The sequence below is a fragment of the Lolium rigidum genome, chromosome 6 (genome assembly GCF_022539505.1).
Source record: "Lolium rigidum isolate FL_2022 chromosome 6, APGP_CSIRO_Lrig_0.1, whole genome shotgun sequence".
Lineage (NCBI taxonomy): Eukaryota > Viridiplantae > Streptophyta > Magnoliopsida > Poales > Poaceae > Lolium > Lolium rigidum.
This window is the reverse complement of record NC_061513.1, coordinates 112,005,271-112,021,248: the sequence shown is the minus strand read 5'-3', so window position 1 is coordinate 112,021,248 and position 15,978 is coordinate 112,005,271. Positions and strand designations below refer to the sequence as shown.

At 45.4% G+C, this 15,978-nt stretch overlaps 1 protein-coding gene across 1 annotated transcript; it reads right to left on the bottom strand.

The window, feature by feature from the left end:
- Nucleotides 1-6,618: 6,618 nt before the first annotated feature.
- Nucleotides 6,619-8,310, bottom strand: LOC124663124. The gene is made up of 3 exons (XM_047200865.1): nucleotides 8,278-8,310; nucleotides 7,281-8,186; nucleotides 6,619-7,143 (listed from the first exon to the last, which is right to left on the bottom strand). Exons 1-3 carry the CDS (start codon nucleotides 8,308-8,310, stop codon nucleotides 6,619-6,621), a joined length of 1,464 nt encoding a protein of 487 aa, XP_047056821.1.
- Between the last annotated feature and the right edge of the window lie 7,668 nt (nucleotides 8,311-15,978).

The window sequence follows — 15,978 nt, the reverse complement described above, 5'->3', positions numbered from 1 at the left end:
TTAAATATCCAGGAAACTTTATTATTATTGCACATATCAGTAGAACACGCCAATACCACTAGACACTTTACCTTGAACTAATATCGTGTCTATCCAAATGCATTTTCATTCACTCCTTTGACTAGCTTAAAACTATTCAACTTACAAATGAGTAATTTGAGTAATGTCATGTATCATTTGTTTATACCCAAGCCTATGTGTAACTCATACTAACTTAGTAAGTGTTGTCACACTTTACTAAATAATGTTTTGAGTTGCGTCATTTGAGACTCATGTGATTTTATCACATGGATCATATCATTTTCCCATCCTTGAGTAGCAAACAACAATTGACCATAGGTTCTTATCAACCATTTTTCTTCTAAGCACTTGACTTAGATAATCGTTTCCTTTTTCAAGTATTTGATCCATCCAATCAATATCTCCAATTCATATCTTGCAAGCCAAACCTCATGCCATATCTTCTTTAACCGATGATTAAAACACATTGATTAACTACATGATTGTTTGCTTGGTTTGGTTTTATTGTTGTTGAATGGTGTGTTTATGTTGTGCTACATTTTATATTATAGTTCGTACGGAGAGGCACGTATTTTGATTAAGAGAAGTGAACGTGCTTCGACTACCAAAAAGGCAAGTGACATTCAAATCCTACTTATTTTATATATGCATTAGTGTTTTTCAAACTAGTATGCATGGTAGGATTTTGATTTCGAAAGTTATGCTATGCTTATCAATCCCAATGAGTGTGTAGCCACCATGAACCCTTGCTAGGATTCTTAGTATGCCTAGCAATAACAAAATGCCACTGCTGTTTTCGATTAATCTGGATTGTGAGTATTGTGAATTAAAATTAACAACCTTAATGAATCACCTGGGTGGATTGGTTGATTGGTGGGCGGCTGCTCAGGCTCACGCGCCCTAGGGACTAAAGTGATTCCTCACGCGCCCTAGGGACTAAAGTGATGAATCCCTGAGAGTGCGCAAATGTTGAGTGGCTACTCGGGGCCACATTGTGGTTGTCATCGCCTCGAGGGTGCACTTGTGGATGGCCACTCAGGATTAAAGAGATTAATATGTCGTCCATGTTTTAGTTAGCTTCCAAGTGCAGCCTTATGGTATTATGGGCTCTGCCGGGATTAAGTAAGTTGTGAGGTCAAACTTGTTGCTAGACATGATGATGTGGCGACGGCCAAACGGGAACGGGTCTAGCTAGTTATGGTTGAAGCCTCCTTCTGAAAGATCTTGTCTCATTTCTTCTCTTGGGAAGGGTGGGTCGTAAGGTGAAAGTGCACAACCTCTCGAGAGTAAACCTAAGATCTTAGCCGTGTCCCCGGTTATGGACAATTTGAGCTTCTAGGCAGGGAATGTACGGAAGAATCTCATCATCTTTTCTGAATGTATTTAAATATTTGTATCAACCTTTGAAAACTCATGGGAGATGTAACCATGTGATTATTCTAAAACCCATGGAGGATTTAACCATGGTGTGATTTCATAATGTCATTCAAAGATTTTCAAAAATGTTTTGTTTTGAATAAAATGTAGGATAAAATTGGCTTTATGCAAATTTGCCTAAACTCCACTAGCCAAATATCATGTAGATAGTCATGCCTAAAACTGCCACCATATAAGTGTCATTTGCCGGCACATCATTGTACTGACCTCCATTCGTGGGGCTGCATATTCAAACGTGCAGGATTTTATGAGGAGAAGTATGTGGTAGGATCTCGAGTCTACATTCCAACATGACTGCCTGTGGCACATGAAGATGATGAAGGCTCATTGCTGATTTACTTTCCACTGTGTTTATTCTGAGCTAGTCCATGTGACTATGCAATTTGTAAGGTTTTATTGTACCCTCTGGATCAAAGATGTAGTAATTTGATACTATTGCAATGATTACTATATTTTGTAATGTGTGTGCTATCAGTGATCCCGGGAATAGCACTATACACATATATCTTGCCTTTATTAAAAGGTAGGGTGCTACAATGGCTTTGCGGCTATAACGGCGGGTGCTGCGGTGGCAGCGATGTGAGTCTACAGGACGGTGCTGCCCCAACCCTTCGAGGTGTGGGACTGGTGACGACCCAGATGAAAGTCCTGCTTGGTAGTTTCCGAGCCACCGCCGACGGCGCCTGTGGGCGTCGGATCCCTCGGTGGAGGAGTCGCCGAGGTGCGTCACCATCTTCCTCACTCTCTTGGAGTTGGTAGGGGTCTCCGGGTGAAATCCTAGATCCGGAGTAGGATCGGCACGGTGGCGGCATCCTCGACGTCGTCTCTCCGTTGAGAGCATCGTGTTTGGACACTGCTTGGAGGTTCTTCGTTGCTCTCCTCCGGTGTTACCGTTGTCCAAGCTCGAGATGCAGCGGCGCAATGCACGTTGTCGGCGACAAGTCCAAGACGGTGCCTTCCTCGAGGTTCTTCAAGTTCCACCATCCGCTTGCCACCTCCTTTTAGGCATAAAGAGTGGATGGTGCGTTGACGAGAGAAGTTCTGTGGAATGAGTTGTTCTTCGGAGGTGTCTAGCGTCGGTCGAGACGCGGAGATGTTTTTCAGTTTTGGGCAGACTCTTTTGCTTTGTAGTTGTGTTGTCGTGGTGGCTATCTTCGGACTAGCTTGTGTGTGGAGTTCTTGCTACGCTCATTGTTCGCATAGAGTAGAAGCTTGTCTTGTACTTGCATTTCTGCCTTCTATAAAGATATGGTACGTCTTGGGTCGTACTCTCGAAAAAAGAAAATGAACTACAATCATGGCAAAAATTATGCTATGGAAAGAGTACTATGGATGTACTTCTTCGTAATAATTACATGCTCTTACTGAGACTCGGACATTAGTTTTCTACTGGAAGAAACAAAAGATGCACATATGGACTGATCACTACAGGAATGGTGCAAGGCGCCGACGGCCTGCTTAGGCCACCCAGCCAAAAGGGCTGTCAGCGTAGAAACACCCCCGGCCTAGGAAACGTTACACCAACGGCTACCCTCGGCGTAGGAAGGCTACGCCAACAGCTGCCCTTAGCGCATCGCGGGTCGTTGGCCTAGGCCTGCGCATGCGGCCCACCAAAGCTAGACCGTGACGGCACTGTCACGGTGTCACGGCTATGCCAACGGCTGCCCTCGGCATAGCCTCCTCCCCTTTTTTTATCTACGCCGACGGCCACCCTCGGCGTAGCCATGAACTTTTTTTCCTCCATGCATCCCCCTGTGGATCGCCTTTTAAGTTTTAACTGAATGGAAGAAAATGATAAAAGTTTCAAAAAAATAAAATCCTTCGAGACTTCATGTGTTATGTCATCTAGTTGCAATAACAAAAATGAATTTGTAAAACGGTTTTTTTAATTGCATACGAAGTTAGAAAAAATGTGTAGTATATCAAAATGATCATGGGAAAAACATCAGTCGAACTTAAACCACTCAGATCAACTCTCATCTCATTTGATCAGACAATACCCAAACCATAGTAAAATACTATCTTCATTATATCGAACATCTCTGCTGACGTAAAACAAATGATACGCGTCAACAACTAACGAATCAAATAAACAATGTAACTAATACACCTCAAGAATATACACAAACCTAAATAACCATCTATCAAATAACAACAACAACAACAACAACAACATCAACAACAACAGCAATAGCAACAACAACAAGAATAACAACGAACAACGAAGAAGAACAACAACAAAGACAGAAACAACAACAGCAACAACAGCAACAACAACAACAACAACAACAACAACAACAACAACAACAACAACAAAAGCAACAACAACAACAGCAACAACAACAGCAACAGCAGCAACAACAACAACAACAACAACAACAACAACAACAACAACAACAACAACAACAACAACAGCACCAACACCAACAGCAACAACAGCAACAACAACAAGAACAGCAACAGCAACAACAACAACAACAACAACAACAACAACGAACAACAACAACAACGAACAACGACAGAACAACGAATAGCAGTAACAGAATAACAAGCAACAAGCAACAAGAAGAATAACGAAGCAACAAAGAACAAAGAATAACAAGCAGAATAACGAATGAAGCAGCAACAACAGCAAGAACAACAACAACAAGCAACAACAACAGCAACAACAACAACAACAACAACAACAACAGCAACAACAACAGCAACAGCAACAGCAACACCAACAACAACAACAACAACAACAACAACAACAACAACAACAACAACAACAACAACAACAACAACAACAACAACAACAACAACAACAACAACAACAACAACAACAACAACAACACCACCACCACCACCACCAACAACAACAACAACAACAACAACAACTTTGGAGCAAGCCGGAGAGTCAGATCAAGCAGTCCTAGGTACGCTCAGCATCCTTACTCCTCCTGGCAAAGTATTATTTAATACTGGAGCAACTACTTCATTCCTTGCACGAGAGTTTGTTCATAAATACGGAATTAGATGCCAAAACTAGAATATCCCATAACCGTCGTATTCGCGGGGGGAACGATTCTTAGTAACCCACGTGAAAGAAGCATAGGTCATTACCATATGTGACTGTGTGTATTTCGTGGATCTTTTCATCATTTCCATGAAGGACATATCAGTCATCCTAGGGATGGGCCACCACCACGCAGCAACACCAACACGCACCTTACACCACCACCAAGCTCCACCACTTCAACACCATTGCTGCAAAACAACATCACCAAATCGCCTCCAAACACTAACCCATCCGTAGACCAGGGTTCTGCTAACTAGTACTGGCTAAATGGTGAAGTGTTGGTGGAAAATGGCTCAATATAGGAAAAATATGGTGTTGGCTGAGAGGAACTCAAGCAATTCGTCGCTGTGTTCGTGAGGGAGAAAGGAGAGAAAGAGAGAGAGGAGGAAGAAGAAGAGAAGGGGCGGCTCGGTGAAGATTCCGTGGCCACGGGTAATCGACAGCCCGCCCGCCAATTGGCTGGCACGTGGACGGCTGCTGGCCAGGGGCGCGGTCGGCCGGTCAGGGACCCCCGACAGCTGCAATCGGCTATCTGTCCCCCGGTTGGCACCAAAAACCGATCGGCCGATGCGTGTCCAGCCGGTTCACAAAATCAAAATTTTGAAAACAGGTGACATTCCTGGAAAATATAAAATAATTTGTATTATTTTAAAGAATCGCCATCTTCGCTACAAGTGGACGGCTAATGCCACGTTCAACCCTACCGCGACGCCAACGCCAGCCTCTGATGCTCGGCTCGTTGGGAACAAGAAGCCTAAGGCACTGAGGGATGCGATGCCGACCATAGAGAAATTGCACTCGTCCATCTTGGTGTGCATGGCTGACGCTGCCTCGCACGCCGCCAAGCGGGCAAAGCGGCCCGTAAATATGGGCGGCAAGGTGGGCGTCTGTCATCGAGAGGCATGACAGTCAAGCTCGACATGATCAAGGCCAACGTGGTGGCGAAGAAGAGGATGGACGACTTCGTGATGTTTTTGGTTGACATGAGAGGCATGGACGACGAGGTGAGGGTGTGGTGCGCGGATCAACGTGCCATTATCTTGTCCGAGAGGAGAGCTCCACCGACGACCCACACATGCACCGCTACACCACCGGCGACCTCGACTCCAACGGCGACAGAGACCCCACCGGCAACCGAGGTTTCACCAACGACACCTACTCCGCCATCGGCAACCCTAAAGGAGGTGTCTTCTGCCCCGGTGGATGATCCCGCCCATTGATTTCCGCGGCTATGTAACGTTTGTCGATGTGCACCCTGTTTTTGTTCGCTAGACATTGATTTGCAACGATTTACGACGACGTGATTGTCGAGTATGCCTTATGGGAAGGGGGGCGGGGAGGAGGAGTAGAGATGCTCTAACATCATGCTGGCTGAGTGCATGATAGACGTGCAGCCGGCGAGCTAGACATACACATGAACTTTCTGAATACCTTCGGACAACTGGGGAGGAATAATTTGGGTAAATTGTTTATGTCGTTATTGAACAAAAAAAAAAGACAGAAATAGTCTGCCTCTCTTCCTTCCTCGGCGACTTTCGATTTCAATGAAATGTCGTTACACAGAACAGGTACTACAACCGGGAATGAGGCTGAACATACCGTGAAAGATTTTACGGAATATATAGCTGTTAAAAAGTTCTAGAAACATTACATAGAACAGGTACGGTCAAGCACAGCACACCACAAAGCTGACGCACGATCACAAATATGTCTTTATTTTTACAGGAACATAATCAGAGATAGTATCTAATCATGCACACTTTCGACTTTTCCTCCTTGAATATGATCATTGCACTAATCATTGCGATGCATCTGGCTTATCGGCTCTTTTTACACATAAATAGTATACTGCAAAGGCTGAAGTGAGCACACCAACTTATTCCAATGCATCAACATTTGGTATTAATCTGAGAGGTGCCAAACATTTTGTCCATTAGAGGAATACAATAGTACAGACAAGATAACTACTAGATTATGCAGTTCAGAAACTGCTTCCAACGACCAGATGGTTTACAAACTACATTTCATTGTGCTGTCAAATAAAAAACTACATATCACAGTGATATTACTGATATCATGTATCTCTTTATTTTATTTGATTAGGACCAGAAGTGAACCTTGGCACGCGAAGCCAAACTCAACGCCTTGGTTGTCTGTTTCCTCTCCTCAGCGGTCCTCGGATATCTTGACGGACACACATTGATCTCTGGATTCAAGTCAGCACAATCCTTCCCACACACATTCCTGTCATGAAGGGATATCTCTAACAGTTTAACCGCGACTTCCACGACACGCCTGATGTATCGCACAAAGTTATCGTCGGGTTGGAAGCCGTAAATGGTGAGCTTGACCAGATTCCTGTGCTTGAAATCAGAAGCAAGTGACTTCCACTTCACTTCTTCTTTTTCGCAGTAACCATTTGCCCTTCGGTACTCTTTGTCTGTCGCCATTATGCACCAATGATCCCGTACCATGATGCATAGTTCTTTTAGCGAGGGTGCACCTTCAAGAATAAACATTGTCCAAGCTATATCACACCCTTCAGGAAGATTGTCCAGACTCAGATACAGCAGTTTGCTGAGCACAGGCATGAGCAGCTCCCGGCATTCTGGTAGAACCCAAATCTGGGATAGGAAAAACAAATGGCAGAGTAAGTGCAAGTCACAAATAAATTACATTCTCTGGTGGCAGAGACGACCCAACTAAGTTACCATTAACCACTCTAGGGTGGGAATGAGACATACGATTGAAATGGCTGTACCTTTTCACTTCGAAAATCCAGATGCAGATCGTCTATTGAGGGCACATTAGCAAGGAGCTGACTCAACTCAAGAGGCTTATCCAAGTGGATACCAGTTCTAGTGAGGCTTAGCTTTGAAAGCTGTGGTGCAATACCAAAATACATGGGGTCTTTATACGAGGAGGAGGCCCAATTATTAAATACATAGCTCACCCGTTGGAGTTTGGGCAAAAAGATGAGCTCAACTCTCTCAAAATCCCCATAGTCGATATGAAGCTCGACAAGTTGATCATGTTCTACTCGCAGCACAGAAATGACCCCTGAGTCGCAGTTGGATAAACGCAAAGCCTCCAAACACTTGCAAGTGGTGAGGATGTTGGGGATGTCTAGCTCACCAAACCTCATATTGCGCAGCCACAGGCGCGTGAGGCAAGCAAATGCGTCCGGGCAAGCACCAAGAAAAGTATTGAACTGCCTCCCAGATTGGACAAGATCATCAGGAGAGGAGTTCTTGAAAGCCTTGTCCGTTATGATCTCAAGCTCAGCTGAGTGAATTTTCTGGGTGGCCATGGCGTCGACAACAGATTTGGCGATAGAGCGAGAGTCATGAAGCTTCAAGACAAATCTGATTTTGAGTCTTCTGATGGTTATTTCTGGGCTCCTCGTGCTCAAGATGTTATCCGTTACACGAGCCACAGCTCGGTTGGCTCGGATCACAGAACCGGGGCTGGAAGTCGAAAAGGAACTAATGCTTACATACAATTGTGAGAGCATAGCAGGGAGCTTCAGCAGTTGCTTCGAGAGGATGCATGTCTTCACTGCATCGACTGTGTCCACCCTCTCCAGGATGTTTAGCAAGAGGTCATTGGGCAGGTCACTAAGCCTGTCGGGAGCGGCAGCAGCGGCAGCTTTCTCACGAGCAAGGTTCTGCATCGGATTCAGCAGGGAAAAACAACAAGAAATCAGGATACTCCGAGGCTGAATCTTCACGAGAAGGAACAATGGAAGGAACACTTACAATGCGCCAGCGGCGACCGTTCTTATTCTTCATGGCTGATCGGATCGAAAGCTGGGCCTTGGTTGTGTCCCTTACTGTCAACCTTATTCGACCAACAACGGCGGACGCCTGAGCCTAGGCTTATTTGATCTGTGGCAACGGCGGACGCTTTATTTGAGCTCTCCCTACTCCTCCCCAATTTATTTAGGTCAGCGGACTAAATCGCTGGCTCTCACCTCCAAAAGGGAGGATATTATTTGTGGGGAGGGAGAAGGATCCGGTTTCAACTTGTCAAGACATAGACCAAAACTAATAAAAATATAATCTTTTAGTCCGCTGAAATGCAATCCGATTACTGTACTACGTAGCAGGTTAAAGTTCCATAGCTATACATCCGAATAATAAAATAAATAAATAAAGCCATAGTTTTCCTCTTTATTTGGAGAGTGCGTACCTCTGTTTAAAATAGCCGGCTATAGCCTTTCGCGAGGCCTGTGGCTATAGCTAGAGGCTTTAGAGGCTAAAACAGAAATAACCGCTAATAGCCCGGCTAAGACTATTTAGCCTTAATTTAGCCTCATAGCCGCTAACTTTCCGCTCAATGGGTTCAAAATTTTGGACCAAAAATTTCAGTCGATCGGCCCAAAATAGCCGCCAAGCTCTAGTTATGTAATTATGGACATAACTATGTCCTAAACTACGTAATGATGTTGTAATATTTGGACAAAACTATGTATTTAATTATGTGTGAACTATTATGTGTATCTCTTATGTGAAGATGTTATTATGTTATTAATTTCTGAATTATTGATATATATATATGACTATATGATGCCCAATTTTTTCATTATTTAGCAAATCCGCTATATGGCTATAACCCGCTAAAGCCCGGCTATAGCCTTTCATAGCTTCATAAAAAATCGCAGCTATCGGCTATAGCTGACTATTTTAACCAGATGTGCGTACAGGCAGCGCCTGGTTCAGACGGCGGAATTCCGGGTCGTTGATGGCCTGAAGCAATCAAACCTCTCTGAAGTTAAAAATTATAACTCCTTATGGGTTTTCCATGGCATGGCCGTGGGCTGAATCATGAACAGCCACGACGTGATCCTTCCCTTCTTGTTTCTTTGTCATCAAGCCGACGAGATCCTCCAAGGATTTTCACCACTAAAAGCATCTCCAGTTGGTTCGAGACCCCTGGACGAAAATCCGGATATAATAAACGCTGGGTTGGATGTAAAAAGGGCGTGGGGGCAACATTTTTCAGTCGCACCCGGTATTCGCCCATCAGCGGCGATAGTTTCAAAAAATCGTCTTCCCGCTATACAAAAGAATCGCCAAAGTTTGGCGATCGGATCAGCCACATTCCGACAATCGAAACAGAAACTAGAGGATTACAGGCTCATCGGCGGTCTCGTCCTGAGCCTCGTCTGGCGCGGCATCAGGCGGCGAAGCATCAGCGTCTGCCGATGTCGCAACGGCGGGAGTTGACGTCAAGACGGAGGACGAAGAGCCGACGGGGGCTGGAGGATTTCTTGGCGATGGGCGTCATACCAAGCCCTCGTCTCCTCGTCCATGTTGGCGTCATTGCCGCCGATCAGGAACGCCAGGTCAGTGTTCCTCTTCTTCGCCGCGGAGGTTTCCTTGAGCAAGGCAATCAGGACGCCCTGGTTAGCGAGCATCTCCTTCCACCGCACGGTGTGCTTCTCGTCCCTCCCGGCGGCGTGCGCCCTCGCGTCGGCCCAGCACTTGTCGAAGGACGCATGCAACCTGTCGGCTGGATGGCCTGCCTTCTTCTGCTCTTTCAGCTTCTTCTAGCCGAGCTCGGAGCGGACCGCCGACGCGGAAGGGGTTGGATCGCCGGGGTTGTACTGCTCGCTCTTGTTATTGGCGAGATTCTTGCGCACCTCCTTCCACTTCTCGCACTCCTCGATGTGGGCAAAGACGTTGAGGTACTTGAACATCTGGCCGTCGTTGTCGTCCGCGTACATGGTGAACGCCCGCCGCACCTGCAAAAATAGGCCGGCGATTCAAGATTAAACCTCGGCGATGTAGGGTCGGCGGAGGAGCCACGACGAGTGAGCATACCTTGGCTTCAAAGTCGTGGCTGCTCACCGGCCGTTCTTCGATCTCCTCTTGTATGTCGTGCCACTTGCTGCACGCCGCCTAAATGATCCCCCAATGGGTGCCCATTGCTTTATCGCCGCGTATCGTCACCGTCTTGTTGAAGTATGGATCGATGAGTTTGCGCTTGTCGAGCGCCACCTTGACCCGCTGCCAATACATCTCGAAGTTCTGATTCGCGCCGGTGATGTCGTTCATGGAAACGGTCTTCCAAGCTTCGGCGAGGCACTACTCTTCTTTTCCCGTCCATTTGATCCGCGGCTCGGCTGGCGGCGAGTTCTTCTTCCTTTTCTTCTTCCCCTTGGATGGCTCCTCCGTGGGTTCAGACGCTTCCTCTTCATCGACGTCCTGGTCGAGGTAGGCATGTTCATCTTCTTTGTCGACGTCTTGGGTACCGTCATTCTGATCATCGATGGCGCCCCGCGATGCGACGGCTTTCGTCGCCCTTGCCTCCTCTTGTGTGAAGAATCCCGGGCTCGACGCGGCGGCCATTGAGCCCGACGTGATCATCCCGTGCATCACAGGCTCATTCGACGGCGGCATCCCGGGGTTGGAGAAGGAGAGCGGCCCACGTCGCAGGGCAGGCGAAATGCCCTCGTACATCGCACCGTTGTACGCCGGTGGTCACAGCGTAAACCCCGCCATGCCGGCGGCGTAGGTGTCCTGGAACATGGTCGTGGCCGACGACGCCGACGAGAAGGTGGAAAGAGAGCCGATCATACCTTGGGTCGGCCATAGCCCGGGGAATTGGCCGATGTGCGGCTGGGAGAAGTTAATGGAGACCAGCCTCGCTTGTTCGTCCGCCGCCGCCACCCTCTTCGCGTTAAACTTCTTCTCCCTCTCCGCCCTGCCGCGAGTTTCGTTCCGCCACCGCTCCACATCCGCCACCCACTTCGCTTTTGTCCAGCCCAGCGGCCTTTGTTTTGGCGCCCGCGGCTTCCTCGCCTTCGGCGCGCCATCAGCGGCGAGCTTCTTCGGCGGCTTGGTGGTGGAAGGGAAGAGGAGGAGCTTCAACTGTGGGGAGAATGGCGGTAGCTCCTCCGAAATTCGGCGGGGAAAATGGTTCTATATATGCGACGCATTTTGGAGGAAAAACGAAATTAATGGAGGGAACTACCAGTTCTGTCGCCGATAACGTGGGCCCGCTCGATATTTCGCGCGCTTTTGTTTCGTCCGGAGTCTCCGACCGGGCCTCGAGAAGCCGGGAATGATCTGGTCTCTCCAGATGGATGAAAAGTCAAATCCGGGGAAAAACGAGGAGCCGGGGGACGAAGTTGGACTAAATAAAGCTGTCTGGATGAAAAAAAAAAAGGCTGCCTGGAACCTCGTCGGGAGACGGTGCTCTAACGTCGTGGGAAAAATAATCACACCGCAGTTCTTGGCCCCAAATATGCTGCCCTTCCGCAGACCAGCCGTTGAGTCAATTTTCTTTTTCCGCTGGAACCAGCCCCACCGCTGAGTCACCGAACGTGAATAGTAGGATGAGATCCACCAATTTGCGATCCCTGATCTAGCGTCAGAGCTGCTTGGCACTGCTTGCCTTGCTACCCGTTGGTCGATCCAACATGGCAGATTTATTTTTGTTGGCAAGTTCCCGCACCCCTGTCTATCAATCTCTTCCAAAATTTAAAATTGGACACCAACTTCTGCATCAAATCAACAGCAATCTTGAAGACCAAATCCACATCACATTAAATTCTGGGAGTTTAATTTTTCCAAATTTGCGCGAGGCAGCCCAACGCCACACTAAACCAGGCGCTGCCTGTATCTGGAGTTTAAATATTTCTGATGGTGGGAGGCCATGTAATCTGAACGAAAAGTGGGGTAATAACAGAGGGACGAATAAGAAACTCTTTTGGTTTTATTATTAGGTATAGCGCAAAGCCCGTGCTACGGTGTCAACTGTCAAACTAATTCAAATAGCATCATTTCATATTAATCAGGAAGTTTATCGAATCCAAATATTATGGAGGGTATGATTGACTTCTTTTGTTCCGCATATTAGTGAAAATCACATAATTAGAACCATGAAATCTAAGACTAACTATCACCGAGTTGTATAGCTTTAGGGCATGTATAGCAAAATATCTAAATTTAATTATCCATGTCCCCATACATAGACTATAGGCTAAAGAAATTCCTTCTCTATTACCTTTGGCAGGTACTATAAATTTAACCCTCTATAATCTTACTCCTATAACTATTCTTTCGATTGCTATCTGCAACGTCCACAATAGTTGGGTTTCAGGTGCACAAAATCCAAGATTATTTGCTAAACTATGGGCTTTACCAGTGACAACAAAACAAAACAAATAGGGACTCTCTTTCGCTCAGCTAACTGAGAACTTGTTTAGTTCTCAGTCAGCTGCTGAACTCATGCATGCAACACGGATGAAATTGACCAAATACCCGCAAGCGGCCGCGCGTGACCAACTACTGGCTTGGCTGTGCATGCACTTGGCCATCTAAGCTAGCTTTTTTTCGATAAAGGATACTTTATTATTTTTGAAAAGCAATTACATCTAGCCTCTGCATAATCAGGATGCACACAACCGTTTAAGTGTCTCAAATTAATAAGATGAAAAAAAACTACGCAAAATACAGATCGAAGCGATGAATCATATAACGCCTAAGGTGTGGATGGGGCTTCAATCCGTAGACTATGCTACCATCCATGTAGGGAAAAAGTATCCCTCGCCGTAGCCTCCAACCGTGTACAGACCTCCGTAAATAGGTCTCGATTCTCCACTCGCTGAAGAGGTAACCACAAACGGAGAATACCTGTACATCTGTAGATGACCTGCAACAAAAAGCAAATTTTATCGTTAAAAATCTTGTCATTTCTACTTAGTCAAAGCGCCCAGATAACTGCTAGCACCCCCACCCTAAGAAGCAACTTCAACCTTGAATCGATACCGTGAAGCCAATTGCCAAAGACATTGGCCACACTAGTCGGAGGATACAAGGTAGACGCTACTTGGATGACTGACCATATAGATCTCGCAAATTGGCACTGGAAAATAGGTGTTTAATGGTTTCATCATGATGACAGAAAACACACCGTGTACTTCCGTGTCAATTCCGCTTAACAAGATTGTCTTTGGTGAGAATAACTCCTCGATGAAGATACCATCCAAAGATTTTTATTTTTAATGGTATCTTCATCTTCCAAATTTTCCTATTATTATCAACTGGTATATCACAATGAAGGATCGCATTGTATAAAGATTTGACCGAGAAAGAGCCATCTACATGAAGGTTCCATCTAAATTCGTCCGGTTCAGGCGATATGTGAATATCTCCCAACCGATGAATTAGGGCATTCCATGCCAATAGCCTTTGTCCAAGCAAAACCCGTCTGAACGTCACATTCGGAGGTGAGGCAGCCATTACTGTGGCAATGGTATCACCTTTGCGACGAACAATACTATACAAAGCATGATATTGTTCACTTAAGAGTGCATTGTCTAACAAAACATCTTACCAGAACCGTATCTGTGCTCCATTCTTGATCGAGAAAGTACCATGGCAAAAAAAGACATTTTTGTCGCCATGAGACCAGCCCAGAAGTGTGAATCCCCAGGTTTCCAAACCACTTAGGATAGCGTCTTCTAGCCGATATATTTTCTCCGAAGAATAGTTTGCCAAATCCCATCCTCGGTAAGAAGATTAAACAACCATTTACCTAGCAGAGCTGAATTCTTGACCTTCAGGTCATAAACTCCAAGCCCGCCTTGATCTTTGGGACTACAAACTATACTCTATTTAACCAGTCGATATTTCTTTTTCTCGCTGTCCCCTTGCCAAAACAATCTGGATCGATAATAATCGAGTTTATGCAGAATTTCTTTCGGTAGTAGGAAGAATGATAACATATGTACCATATTTGTCAGTACCGAATTAATGAGCACCAATCTTCCTCCCATGGACAACAATTTACCCTTCCAAGTACTAAGGAGTTTTTGTAATCTTTCTTCCACTATTTTCCATTCAACAATTATAAGTCTCCGATAATGAATCGGAATAACCAAATAGCGAATAGGAAATTGGCCTTGTCCACAACCAAACAACTCTGTATGTAGAGTCGTATCATTTTTGGCATCACCAAAACAGAACAATTCACTTTTATGGAAATTGATTTTTAATCCCGACAACTGCTCGAAAGCCGCCAATCTGACCATCAGACTTGGCCCGCTCTATGAGTATAGCCAGCATATCCGCTACAATGTTAAATAACATTGGTGATAACGGATCCCCTTGGCGTAACCCTTTTCGTGTTTGGAAATAGTGTCCGGTGTCATCATTAACTCGGATTGCCACACTACCTCCATACACAAAATCATTTATTAGAGCACGCCATTCAGGAGAAAAACCTTTCATCCTGAGCGTCTGCTGTAAGAAAGACCACTTGACCTTATCATACGCCTTCTTAAAATATAATTTTAAAATAACCCCATTTAATTTCTTAGTATGCATCTCATGTACCGTCTCATGCAAAACAGTCACTCCATCGAGGATATTCCTTCCTTGCATGAAAGCGGTCTGTGATAACTGAACGACATGATCTACAACCGTATTAAGTCTAATGGTGGCCAATTTCGTGAAAATCTTGAAACTTACGTTTAAAAGGCAAATAGGTCTATATTGTTGAATCCTTTCTGCCTCATGAACTTCCGGTAACAAGATTACTTCACCAAAATTTAGACGAAATAATTCTAGTTGTCCTATGTGCAGATCACTGAACGAATCTAGAAGGTCTGGTTTAATAGTATCCCAGAAAGTTTGATAAAACTCCGCTGGAAAACCATCTGGACCCGGTGCTTTGTTGCATTCCATTTGGAAAATTGCCTTCTGAACCTCTTCCTCAGAATAAGGTGCGGTTAGTAGGCCATTTTCTTCCATAGAAACTTGGGGTATGTCATCCGTTAAGTCCTCATTAAGAGTAAAGGAACTTTCCTCCGGAGACCTTTATAATAATTAGTAATGTAGGATTTGAGTTGCTCATGACCTTCAATCAACCCTTCATCTTGAATAAGAGAGTGAGTACGTTTTTTCCGATATCTCCCATTAGCCAAGCCATGTAAATATCGCGTATTTGAGTCTCCTTCCAGTATGAATTGGGCTTTGGAACGTTCATAGCATTTGAGTTCCTCTTCGCATTGGACTGATTTTTAAGTTCAATCTCATGCGGGGACATCGGTCATACCTCCGCTACAGCCTCTAGCTCATCAATCACATTTGATAAGCGAGCCTTCTCTTTTTTAAGAATACCAGCCATATGAGCAGTACAACCAGAGAGATGTTTGCGCAATGTCCGCATCTTATTATTCCATCTCAAAATTGGAGTGCTACCCCCGACCGGTCTTTTCCAAACCGTTTTAACCATCTCATGGAACCCCTCTCGATGTAGCCAGCCAAGTTCAAACTTGAACGACCGTTTACAAATAGGTCGGGGATTCCCAGTAGTTAGGAGGATAGGAGCATGGCTAGACAATTTTTCAATACGTTCTAGTGCATGAACTGACACCATAGGGTATTTATCTTTCCATTCGGTATCCATCAACACGCGATCTAGTTTTTCGTATGTGGGTTCAGGCA

What these genes read in the sequence shown, in the direction of transcription:
- LOC124663124 (XM_047200865.1), bottom strand. Translation starts at nt 8,310, where the DNA reads ATGAAGAATAAGAACGGTCGCCGCTGGCGCATT. An exon ending in ACGGTCGCCGCTGGCGCATT is followed by an intron (nt 8,187 to 8,277) that starts GTAAGTGTTCCT and finishes AATCCGATGCAG; the next exon opens with AACCTTGCTCGTGAGAAAGC. An exon ending in TGGATTTTCGAAGTGAAAAG is followed by an intron (nt 7,144 to 7,280) that starts GTACAGCCATTT and finishes TTCCTATCCCAG; the next exon opens with ATTTGGGTTCTACCAGAATG.